The 13,332-nt window shown below is 39.1% G+C and overlaps 1 protein-coding gene across 1 annotated transcript; it reads right to left on the reverse strand.

The window, feature by feature from the left end:
* Positions 1 to 5,003: 5,003 nt before the first annotated feature.
* Positions 5,004 to 11,881, reverse strand: MsR1 (Myosuppressin receptor 1). The gene is made up of 3 exons (XM_064696449.1): positions 11,619 to 11,881; positions 5,377 to 6,461; positions 5,004 to 5,318 (listed from the first exon to the last, which is right to left on the reverse strand). The coding sequence occupies exons 1-3, from the start codon at positions 11,684 to 11,686 to the stop codon at positions 5,026 to 5,028; spliced, it is 1,446 nt and encodes a 481-aa protein (XP_064552519.1). The 5' UTR covers positions 11,687 to 11,881; the 3' UTR covers positions 5,004 to 5,025.
* Positions 11,882 to 13,332: the final 1,451 nt, after the last annotated feature.

Here is a 13,332-nt window from a genome sequence, read left to right on the forward strand (position 1 = left end):
TTGGAGTCATCAACGAAATGGTCAGACACTTCACATAGCAGCTAACGAGACGACTTGGCCCCGAAAGTAATTACATATAAAGCTGCTCTTTTTCGAAAATATTTCGGTTAGAGTAAAGTGAATTTTAGATAGCATCAGCAGCTTATAAATTAAGCTTATTACATTTTAATTTAAGTGGCCATTAGCTAAATGAGTTATGCATTAGTTATACATAGTACTTAATTTGTAGCTCTCGTTGATTTTACTCAATTGATTTAAATTTGCACAACTCAAACTGCATATGGGAAATCACGTAAATCCCAGTTCTAATTGCAGTTTATGGCACCCCCGTGGAGGTGATGCGGAACGGCTTGCAATGATTTTCAATAACTAGCTCAAAGTAATGCTCATGATGAGGCATTCATGCTGAACACGAAATAAATGTGGGCAAACGTTCTATGAATGGCAGCCACCCACAAGTTGCAAGCTGCACAAGCAACTTGAGTGTATATAAGCAGCTGCAACGTTGTAAGCTGAATGCACAAAGCAGCAAACTATTTTAGATGCAAGGAGCAGAAATGCTTCAGCTGAGAGTAGTGCATTATGAATAATATCTCAAATATCCGGCTTATTGTGCTAGCAGATAGCTCAATGAGTAGATCAGCAAAGTGCTGTAAATCTGGAAAACGTAGGATTTAAGGTTAAGCTTCAGATCGGATTACTTGAATGGTGGCTTATAAGATAAGTTGCCATTTGGGATTATTATTGTCTTAATCATAATTATAAATAATTTAATTTAGAATGAATACAAGTAATACTAAAAATAGAAATAAATAATATACTGGAAGGTACCCGTCCAGGTACAAAGTGCTTATACATATTTGTTATTTACATAAATAAACTAAAAGAATTATCAAAAATTTGTACTTATCCAAGAGTATTATTTAATTACCAGCAGCAGAGGTAAAATCAATGCATGAAAACCTTTCATGTATGTGGCTTACTTTGAATTTTGAAAATCGCATAGAGAGGCAATGCTATGCAATGAGAGCGAGTAAATTATAGAAAGTGATTGAGAACGAGTGATGCATATAAGAGTGAGAATGATAGAGGGGGAAAGAAAGAGAGAAAGAGAGAGAGAAAGAGAGACAGAGAGTGAGCGTGTGAGAACAAGTGGGCAGGGAGTTAAGGAGAATGTCACATTCATATAGAGAGACTGGACGCGCAAAGTTGAACTCTCAGCAAAGAAATAAAATAGGTGATATATATTATCTATATATACATATATATAAATAATCAATCAGACACTTAGCTCAGCATATAAAAACTCGTAATATGTTGCATATAGCCATAATTTGTTGTTAATAGCTAAGCTTAGCTTTCGCACAGAGTAATTGCCAACGTACAGCCGCACTAGTATGAAAGCCCAATGGAGAGGTGCTTCCCAGTTGGCACAGACATCACGCAATTACGTTAATGAGACTCATTAGATGTGCCGGTGGTAGCCAGGCAAGAGCGGAAAGGCACAGAGACCCCTGGCTGCAGTTGCCCTGACAGGAGTTAAGATGTATTTGTTTATAAGTGCCACATGCAACATGGTTGACTTTGCTAATGCGCTGTGAAAACTTGTGGCAAACGGCTTTAAAGCTTTCAAAACAACTAAGCAAACGACGCTACAATATTAATGTCTGGAATCTGAACACATGACTGGCCAGTAGAGATGTGGGCAAGTGATTTCCAACAACACTGCAGCGTACAAAGCAGCTTAGTTCTGTTTGATGGGCATCAAAAAAGAGCAACCACAGCTGTGGCAGCCACGCTCGTTGCAGCCGCTTGCTAATTGTAGTTAAATCTGATATGCAAAGGGTGCAGCCGACAGGCGGCCAGGCAGCAGGCAGGCTGCAATTTAGGCCCTGCTGCACGTCCACTTTAAATGCTCTCGTGCATTCCGGCGGATGTTGGCTGTGCCCGGGGGGTGGCAGGCACATTGTTGCCGCCCGCTTTGAGCTAAAGCCTTAACGGTTTCGGCCCAAGCTGTTGGTAGCTGCACTTAACGACGCATGAGTTTGCTTTGGCCCTTTGCCGCAATTTGCTTGCCTGGCTGCCTGACGCCAGGCAAAAGTTTTTCAATCAATTTCATATGAAAAGTTTTCATTTAGTACACAAAGGCTGACAGTGCGTATGCTTAATAAAAGACAAAAGAACAGTCATTATTATTATCGGATACCTGAGGCAGGAAAATAAATTTTCTTTTATAATTTTATCAGTTTGTAAACTAAATTTGTTTGAAATTTTGTGATTGCTGATCATAAATTTTAAATACATTTCAAAACCAAACGATATGTGTTTAAGAAAGTCGTGCGAATTGGAAGTGGCGCGAATTCTGACCTTCAAAAGTTCAAAAGTATTTATATATATATTTAAATGCTTTGCAGTCGTAACATATTGCAATAATTACCCGAACATCGTATTTGTTTTTGTGTTTAAACCCATTTTGCTGAAGGCCAGCTAAATGGAGTTGGCTCATGCGCTGCTGCATTTTATTAGCTGAAGGTTCGGTTTTATTTATTGCATATAACTAATTTTCAAAGTCCATGTGGAATTTATTATTAATTGAGAACAGAAAATTAACGACTGTCACGGCTGTTATTGAACATGTGAAAGCAATTCGAACTGTCAAAACAATATCATTTGTAACTCAATTGAAGAATAACAGCGCCAGAGTTAACTGCGTGGAGTGCTTGGGGGGGAGAACTTTACAAAAGTTTTCCAAGTCGATTAGCTGAAATTAGAGAATTAGAAAATAAGCTGCAATAAATTAGGCTAATTAATGAGGCAGCTAAAGAGGGCAGGTGTGCTGCTTGCCTAACTGCAGAATTAAGTTTAAATAATAAATAAAGAGCTAACGCCTTAAGCTTTTTTTAGGTAAAGCATAAAGACTCGAAACAAATACTTATCACTTTCTTCAAATGTAACTTAATACTCAGGTAAAGGAATACAACTACTTCCCACTGTAAAAGACTGAAGCTTATATTTCGCTTTACTCCTGGCGCTGCTGTATTTGATATTGACTCGGAGCTGCGGGCGCCTTCTGCTCCTTATAAGTTTCACAGACATCTTCTTTGGTTTTATTGTTGTTCAAGTACTTTTTCAGTTTTCCATAGCAGCTTTTCCATAGCCTAATGTAAATTAAATTTTATTAACATTTTGTATGTTGTCAAGTTGCGGAGTCATGAATATTTTTGGTATGGCTACCCCGCTGAGACTTGGCTTGGTAGAATTTCAAATTATTTAGAAACTTGTTCAATTCTTTGTAAATTATGGGAGAAATAAACGGATCTCTTGTTTTTTTAAACTTCTACGCTTATTTTGAATTTACGTATTTTTAAATTGAATTTAATATAGTTTGTTGTTTAATTTATTACATAAGAATAATCAAGCTTTACATAAATTATATATAATTGTGTAGGACTTAATTATACAGCTAATTTTAAAAGCGAAATATATCTATTATAACAAACAACAACTTTTTTTTTATTATTATTCTGTAGTGAAATGACAACAGTATATGTTAATTAAATTACATTTAGTTTTGCCAAGTACTTAATATTTTTTCTTGACTTATCTACTTATTGTTATTTTTATTTTTTTCATTAGATTTATTATTCAAGTGCTTGTTACGAAGCATCCAAAGTGAGCTGCATTCGCGGCTGATTTTGAATTAATATTTTTTTTAATTTAATTTATCAACATTTTAATTTGTGTTGCACACACAAGTTTATGCGTACTTATTATAATTGATTGAAAATATTTGCTGGGGCTCAGTTGCAAACACTTCCATCAATATATAATTTATAAAATTAATTTTTTTATGCATATACAACAGTTTTATGCAGCCTTCGCCTATCACTTAGAAGTAACTTTATTAACAGTCGATGCTTTTAAATAAAATCGCTCGATATCAACTCAATTATATATGCATTTTTATTATTGGCTTAAAAAATGCAGTGATTGTTTAAAAGCGCATTGACTAATATAGCAAAAGCTAATTTCTTAAGTACAAAAAGTACAATTATGTAAAATTTCACGCAAATTATTTCAACAAATATTTGCGCAGTCACTGCATATTTGAACCAATATATATATAGGAAAAATAAATTTTGATTAACTATACATATTTAAATACGTTTTAATATATTATTTTCTATTTTCATTTAATAGCTGTGAATATATACACGACGATAACATTGAACAGTTGCTATGAAAAAAAAATCGACGTTTTTTCTTGGCGCACAACTCTTGCAGCTATTTTTTGGGGCATGCAAATCAAAATCCAATACATACATAAGCGCATTATGTACGCTTTGTCATCCTGTTTGATTTGCATTTGACAGGAGCGTAACGGGGGAGGGCTGTGGGAGGGGCTGGGGCGACGTTACGTGTACTCTTGCATGTGCACACAACAGTTTTTTGGGATATTCTCTTTATTTGTCACTGAACTGTAAAGTACTGCTGCTTGACATACAAACATTTGGCTGTGGGGGAAACCAACGGTGCGTATGAGTGCTGCGCGTTAGTATCAATTTTTTATTGTTGTATTTTTTGTTGTTGCCGTTATGCAAAATGCTCTAATATATATGCAATAGTTTATTGTGCGCACCACAAAATAACCTATCAACCGTAAATTGTAGATTTGGACCAAACACGCTTAAACAACAAGACTTATTGAACTTTAAATTTACATAAGCAGCCAACCGCTTTGTGTGCTCAACACTACGCGACACGAGTGGAACTGTTGGTGGCACTGGCACTGACAATGGGCGTGCACAGGTGATGATCTAGGGCACCGCTGCTGCTGTCCACAACCACGACAATGGCGTGGTACGGCGCCGTGGGCTGCGCTGCCAGCTTAGCTGCTGACAAGCAACGCTTCAAAGGATTGCCTCCAGTAGTGTTGGCAACAGCCACCTGGCTGCATGTGCGCTCTATTGGCGGTTTTGGATAGAAACGCTGGTGCTGCTTCTGCTTGGGGTGCTGCTGCTCGTGCTACAGATTCGTCACTTCGGTGGCATTGTTTGTCGTTGTGGTTGCGGCAAGCGTCACCACTTGTGGCAGCTTGTGCGTCGACTGGCACTTGTCAGGCGCCGCTGCCACCACAGAGCGCTGCAGTCCGTCGGCCCTTGACGCGGCAAGTTCATCCTGTGCCACCGGCAGCCACTTGTCCAGGAACTTGGGTCGAAAGAGCAGCGTAAATGTGCTGCGAAATTGTTTGCTCATGGTGCAATAGAGTATGAAATTGATGCTAGAATTGATTAAAGCCAGTACGTCCATAAGGTCACCTAAAGAATTGAGCGAATGTTGAATAGCCAAAGATTAATCTACGGAGCGCACACTTACTCAGTCTTAAATAGCACTGCATGAGGAAGTCATTGCCCAGCACACTATTCAGCAGTCCCAAAATACCCTGCGGAAACTCTGTGATTAGGAACAGCAACAGCACCGCCAGCAGCATGCGGGTGGTGCGATCCGTTTGCTTTTCCTTCTCCAGCGTTTTGCTATTCTTGCGCGGTCGCTCCGCTGCCTTGCCGTTCACCAAAGTCTTGGTGCCGTTGCTGGCTGCCGGCTTGCTGGTGAGCTTCTTGCGTCGTCGCTTTGCCTCGAGCAGTGCCATAATGAGCCGCACCGAGAGTATGGTCAGCGCTATGCAGGGTATCAGTTTGATGAGCACGCTGTAAATCAGAAATGTTGCAGTCAGCAGGGAAGTATTGTGCAGCGCCAGGTCGCTATGGTACAGCCGATAGACGGTCACGTTGCGCACCACCAAAGAGGCGGGCGGCACGGCTGTTGGTGGCACTGGCGTTGTGGCCAAGACGCTCATATTCAACCACTGCGTAGCATTGGCTGTGGGGCTAGTGGGCGTGGCATTTGGGGCAGCAGACATTTCGTTTCTATAGTCAATAACATACTGACTCATGGGTATGCTACTGATCAGATTGCCCTCCACATCCAATTGATCCATAAACTCTGCTATGGCCGTGATCAGATACAGTGAGGGTGAAACCACCAGCACACAAACCACATAGGCTGTTGTTATGGTTATTATGGTGGTGCGCATGCCGCACCACACCCGATTCTTTTGCGGATGGCCCACCGCAATGTACCGCCAGACAGCCAGCGTAACTGTAAGCCAGATGGAGATGGTGTGCAGCACCTGCGCAAAGATCGAATGGAACTTGATGAAGCAGGCCCAACCATAACTCAGCTTCTGCTCCCTGGGCAGGCTATCCTTCAGTATGTAATCGTGCACCGTATATGGTATATACTCTAACATCACAGCCAGATCGGCCACAGCCAAGCCCGTTAGGATCGCATTTGTGGGTGAACGCATCTCCCGACGTGTCAGCACGATGATATTCAGTGTGTTGGCTATGGTGCCCAGTATGCAGACCACCAGCGAGACATAGCCATGCATGTTCTTGTAGCTGTAACGAAAGTGAGAGAGGAAGAGAGGAAGAGAGGAAGAGAGAGAGAGAGAGAGAGAGAGAGAGAGAGAGAGAGAGAGAGATGGCATGCATACAAAATCATTTAATTAACCTTGATAATATTCTATTTATATGTCAATAGGTTAAGCTTATGCATTTGCCAGGGTTTAACATACGGTTCGAATCGACTTCCCAAACCTAAACCTCGGTTTTCAAATCCCATTCACATCCCAGGCTTGGCCCTATACCTTGTTTATTCATATACAAGACGCGGTTTAAATTGCCTACTACTAAATATGCCTAGTAAAATTGTCTTGGGAATTATGAAAATGTTGAAAAAAAGTTCCGTTTTATTTGCTGTTGTAAAGAAACTTCAGGGTTAAAGCTGCCTTAGATACCTGTCTGGAAATAATAAAGCTTCAAAGAAACGTGTGGGTTTCGCTTTAATTAGCCGGGCCTGCGTGTGGTAAAACATTAATGCTTGCTATGTGCCACAGAGTGTGGCATCAAGATGCTGCTGCTGTGGCTGACGATTGGAATGTGGATGCTTAGATTAGGGCCTGCCTGTCTGCTTTAGTAATTAGATGTGTATCTAACACTTGGCCATTTGCTTTGTATGTCAAATAGGTACGTGCCAAATTGCCGAAGACCAAAGCTAAATCTTGGAGTGTCCTGTCACGGCCAGACGGCCTCAAACTCAGTTAGTCACTCAAGGGCGCACTCACACAACATGAAAAATTGTAGCGCCAATGTGTCAACAGTCGTATACAAGCATAAAGACAGCTCGACGGACAGACAGACAGACAGACGAACAGACACGCGCACATAAAAACTTCAAAAAGTCAGTCAAGTGCAACCCTTTATGGCGTCAACTGTCCTGGCAACGCGGCGTATGCGTAATATTAATGGCTCGGCTGTAGTCAAACTTTGACACTGGCATAAAACAAGCAATTAACATGAATAATAATCATGTTCATTTCGCAGCTCCTGCTTTGACAATAAGTTAAACATTTTGTTTCGCAAAAAAAGGGTCGAATAGACAAGCAAAAGAAATAATAAATTAATTGCTACAAAAGCAGAAAAAATTCATTCAATTGTGATAGACAGCTTGTCGCTGTGGCACTTTTTGCAATAGCTTTTAACTAGTTTTAGTCTGACGTATTCCATGTCAGCCTGGAATTGAGTGCGAAATTGAAGCGATTCTATTTTTTTTTTCGTTTGTTGTGATTGTCATTGGGGGACAATGGAACAGCTGAAGGACATGTCCAGGCAGGTGTCCTGCGCCGCCCGCCAGCATCGCAGCTGCAGTTAAACAAGCTTTTTTCATTTTTGGGCGAATTTTACAGCACCATTCATCAAAGACATTTGGCCGTCGCGCATTTCAGACGCGTTTTCTTTGGCCAAGTTCTGGTCCTGGCTGCCGCTGTGTTCGCCTAATAAAGAATACCTAGCTTAGTTTAATTTATTGCTGCTGGTAATCCTAGTTGATGAATGGCAACATAGACGCATACCTTAGCATTGAATTGTTTTCTTTAAAGTTTTAAGACTTCGCACAGATGTGAGTACATACATATGCATGCATATATCTCGACCACTTCAAAAACCGCGTTGCCAGTTGGTAGATCCTTCCTTCATAATTGCTACATTTTACTTTGCTTAATTGAAAAAAGGTGTAAACAAGAGATCGGAAATTTTGTGGTCCTTTCGGGCACATTTTCCAGCTATTTGTTTGCTACCCAAAATATGGTCTACGCAAGCTTACGACTGGGGACTTGTTTACATTTACTAGTTTTTGGGTTAACATGAGCAGAGAATAAAGCACTTATATAAGTAACAGCTCTTATTGCAGAACCGAGGTGTGAATACCCTAGCAGACACATTGGATAGGGTAGTCCTATCCTAGTCTCTTATATGTCCCTTTATCCTTCTTCCTATCAATATTTTCATTTTTATATTTTCAATATTTTATTCTCATATTTAGCTTATGATTGCCGGGCTTTTATTGCCAACAGTTTTAGCTATAACATGATAGGTAATTTGCAAGTTTGTAGCTCTAACAGACACTGAGAAAAACGCGAAAAACTAACAGACTGAGGAAAGAATATGGCAAGCCCGACACGGCTATTGATGCTGACCAAGCATATATTCATACTATATAGGGTTAGTGATGTCATTTCTTTTGTATCTGTTACACACATGTCCCCCAAACAATAATACCCTTCAAAACTTTCAAGGGGTACAGGGTATGCAGAACAGTAAGGTATTTAGATAAAAGTAAATAAAAATATTACCTTTTTTTTGTTTTGGTAATATTTACAATTACTTGAAACAATGCAAGTACAAGTAAATATTTTCGAATCCTTTTATAAATGATCAGCTAACGCTTTGGTTTTGTTGATTTTGGAAAATTCGTGTTTGTTTTTTGTAGCAAAAAGTGAGATGAGAAAGGTAAACAGTAAACATTTTACCTGAAGCAAGCAAAGCAGCAGCAGTAGCTGGCTTTTCCGTCTGATATACATGTTTATGGTAGCATGCCAAGGGATCTAGTAGAGCATTTAAATTGCGAGTAGACGCGTATGGCAGCTTTAAGGACGCCTGTGGCTGAGCTACACACTTGACGTGCCTCACACTTTGCGTTAAGTTTAATTTTTTGAAGTGCAAACGACGAACGGAAAGGCACAAACTTGCCGCGCTTTCGTGCATCACAAACAAAGCTCGCCTGGGGGCCAAATCCAAAACGAAAGCTGCTGTCGAAAACTGCACCCACCTACATTTTTGGCTCGAGTCGCTAAACTCGACCGTAAAAATTCGGGAATAATTTGAATGCTCCGGCTGCTGCAAACTAAAAAACAACAAAAACCCCTAATAAAAAGGGCATATTAAATATTTGTTTGCTGTTGTAAGTAGGCAAATGCTGGAGGCTTACAGTTTTTATTCGTATTGCAAGCAACTGTTTGCTATGCACATGTGCTCTGTTTTTTATTGCCTGGCACGTGTGCTAAGCACCAGAGACTATTAAATTTAAATGGTTATCCAATGTTAAATTGATAGAGCGTTAAGTTCTCAATAACAAAGCTGAATCTAAATGTCTAATAAATGTGATTTTATTATAGCTCAATTAATCAACACTGTTTTTTATTTTTATGTACTTTCTGGGACAATAAAGGTGATTGCATTCTTATTTTTAAAAGCCAATAAACAAATCCTAAAAGCTGTTTAGGACTTACTTAATTTTATGTTTAAGCTGAATTTTATAAAAAGTATCTCTTTAGACTGACTGACTGATTGCTGACAAACCACAGCCCAACCGAAAGAGCTAGGCAGCTGAAATTTTCAGTGTAGTTACCTTATGTGATGTACATATGTTAATACATACATACATACATACATGTGTACATACATACCTACATACATACATACATACATACATACATACATACATACATACTTACATACTTACATACTTACATACTTACATACTTACATACTTACATACATACATATATACATACGCACATAGGTATATACATACATACATATATACGTACATACATACATACGTTCATACATACATACATACATACATACGTACAAACATACTTACATACATACATACACACATACATACATACACCCATACATACATACATACATACATACATACATACATACATACATACATACATACATACATATATACAAACATACATACATACATACATACATACATACATACATACAAACATACATACATACATACAAACATATATACATACAAACATACATACATACATACATACATACAAACAAACAAATACACATACTTACAAAACAAAAGAAGAACAGGAAAAAAACACTAAACCATCAGCTATACATGAAAAACTGCAGAGCCTACTTGAATTCTTGAGAATCGAGGAGGAGAGCACTTGGCAGAAATTCGTTTTATTTAAATTGGCAGCTTAGCGACAAATAAACTTGGTCTGCGTTTGGTATTAGAAAACAAGCATGCAAGCGAACATATATACATAAATGCATGCATATACTAACACACATACGCCCGCACACACACACACATACATACATACACTCACACACATATATAATTCTAATATGTCTTAGTGCAAAATACTTGTATACTTACAGACAATAATTCAAACATACATACATATATACTTACATACATGTGTAAACACATACACGTTATACATGCATATAAACATACACACACAAACACATTCACATACATGCATACTTCTATGCCTGCACATCAAATTCATAGTGTCATACACACCAAATTACATAAACATATATAAGCACACGTAAATACATGCACACGTAAATACATACATACTTACATACATACACAAACAAATATATACTCATTCATACAAAAATATTGCCTTTTCGAGATTCGATACAATTGTTAATCTTCTGCCTGTTGAGTAATGTTCCTGTTGGAGTTTAGCCTGGTTTTGTCTGAGAGACAAGATCCAAGTTTGTCATGTAGTTCCTATCATACATCCATTTCGAATATTGCACTATTTGAAGACCTGGCTCGCTCGCTTGCTTTTTAATATATTTACACATTTCAGACTGTGACTTAAAGCTGTGAAAATTGAATAAAAATTGGGAAAAATAACACTTAAGATATTTTGCAATAAATATTTCAAGTTGCGTGTTCGAGAGAAGCGGAAGAAGCACAGCAGCTGCCCAGCTATTCCGGTTCTGGGTACTTATAAGTCCGGCACTCTCGACCCGAGCATTTTTATTTGCTCTTTCCTACATTTGGTTTCTACATATATTTCTCACTTTACGAGCGCTGAGCATGCGATAAACATAAATATTTCCTGCCGCTTTTATATACATTAATTGCATATAATTTTTATATCTGTTGTTGCTGTCATAAAATTGTCTTCACAAACAATTGTCGTGCATCTAAAAATCCTCCAAGTAATTGACGACGCGAATTATGGCACTTTGTGGTACAAAATCGAAACAAAGGCGGCCCAAAAAATATATGGCATTACGATACATTAATCGATTTTTGATGACATTAAGCAGCAAAGCATTAACACTTAAATATCCTGGCGTGTACTGTCATCTGTCCTTGTGGAGCTCTCGAGGCGCAGACACTGGCATTGGCATTGGCAAACTTACCTCGTATGAAAATTATCCGTGCCCGTGCCGCAATAGAGCGGCGTGGTATCATTGCTGCCACCAGCCATTGTTGTTGTTATTCTTGTTGTTCTGCTGCTTCTTGATGTCCTTGTTTTTGTTGCTGTTGTTATTGTTGAAGCTCTACTGTTGCCGCTCTGCAGTCAATGCAGCCGCGACTGCCAAGGCCGGCGGCGGCGGCTGCTTGTGCATTAAATGCGTTGCGCGCAGACGCATTAATAATTAAATATATTTGAAATTTCCGCCACGTTCTGCAAATAGAATAGAAGAAATTTAGATAGCGTTTAACATGGCGTATAATTAATGCAAGTCGTAGAATGTAGCGTATACGCCACATGTGCCGTAACTACTTAAATATTTCATCATGCGCCTCGGGCGCCTGCCACTTAGTCAGGCCCTAAGCCGATTAGCAAAGTGCAGCAACATTTTCATGCTGCTCACAACAAGTGGCAGCTAGAACATGCCGAGCTCCCATTTAATTGGCACAATGGCCAGCTGCAGCGCATCTAAATTAGACTTAAAGCCCGTCATAAAAATGGTTGCCACTGCAGCTGACCCAGACGTACCGTAGTTGTATGGCATATTTGCCGTAGATTCTATCCGCCGCTAAGGGCTAAATTAGATTTGTATTTGCAGTACACGCAGACAAATGGCATTCCTTGGCAAATGCTATCCATCTTGCAATGCCGCTGTATCTGTGACTGTCGTCTATCTGCCTTACTCAAATCTCCTATGTTCCCGTGCTCAACTATTTGTTATCTGTCATGTGCTTTGCTTAGCACTCGTTGCGGTTGCCACATTTTCTGCTCCTAGAGATTTTAATTGCATTTGCGGAAACGGCGGCACTCGGCTGCCGGCTTGGGTGTCGGGCTAACGCTGAGGTTAAGGCAACTGCAATTAACACGTTCCTTGGCATGCCAAACCGCAGCAGCAACAACAACAATGCTCTTTAAATATGCAGGCTTATGATTTATAATTGTTTTATAACATATTTCAAATGTGCAAACAATGTGTGTGCAATGAAATGTTGTGTGCTTTTAACTTAATTACAATTTATTGATTCATTTTTGGAAGGTTTTCAATTTGTAAAATGCAGCTACAATTGGGTAAATATGTAGGCTCTCAAAACTTGTTAAGTTAAAAGTTTCAACATACTGTTTTAATATTCTCGCTAGCTTATTACGTGCAGCAGTTAATTAATTAGTCTAATTAATTTGCTACAACTGAAATTAAATTCCATGCACACACTCACACTTGCCCGCAGCTCTGGCACATTCATAACACAAAATTCTAAGAACTACGTGTAGCCGAGAGCGCGTATTTATTTGCTTTTAATTACAAACACACACACACACAGAGCCGTGCATGTGTGTGTGCGTGTGTAATGGTATGACAAATGAAATGATTAATTAAGGACAACGGCGGCTGCTTTGCTTGACGGCGCACAAAAGTATGCTATGATTTTTGCAACAATGAAAAGACTCGAATCAAAGCATCTGATTATATTGAATAGCCAATCGCCGGGCTTAACATATTGGCCAACGAGTGGCAGACAAAGTATTGTATGAATTCACACACCGACGCAATCAATTACACAACAACAAGATCTTAATTTTTCGCATGAAAAGCCTATTAATAACACAAATGTGCCACAGATTTTCATTTGTGCACAGTCCAATGCGCACAGGCCACAACA

Source organism: Drosophila montana, unplaced genomic scaffold (genome assembly GCF_035044405.1).
Source record: "Drosophila montana isolate Dmon_TW-CO22-7 unplaced genomic scaffold, ASM3504440v1 contig_3847_1, whole genome shotgun sequence".
In the NCBI taxonomy this organism is placed as follows: domain Eukaryota; kingdom Metazoa; phylum Arthropoda; class Insecta; order Diptera; family Drosophilidae; genus Drosophila; species Drosophila montana.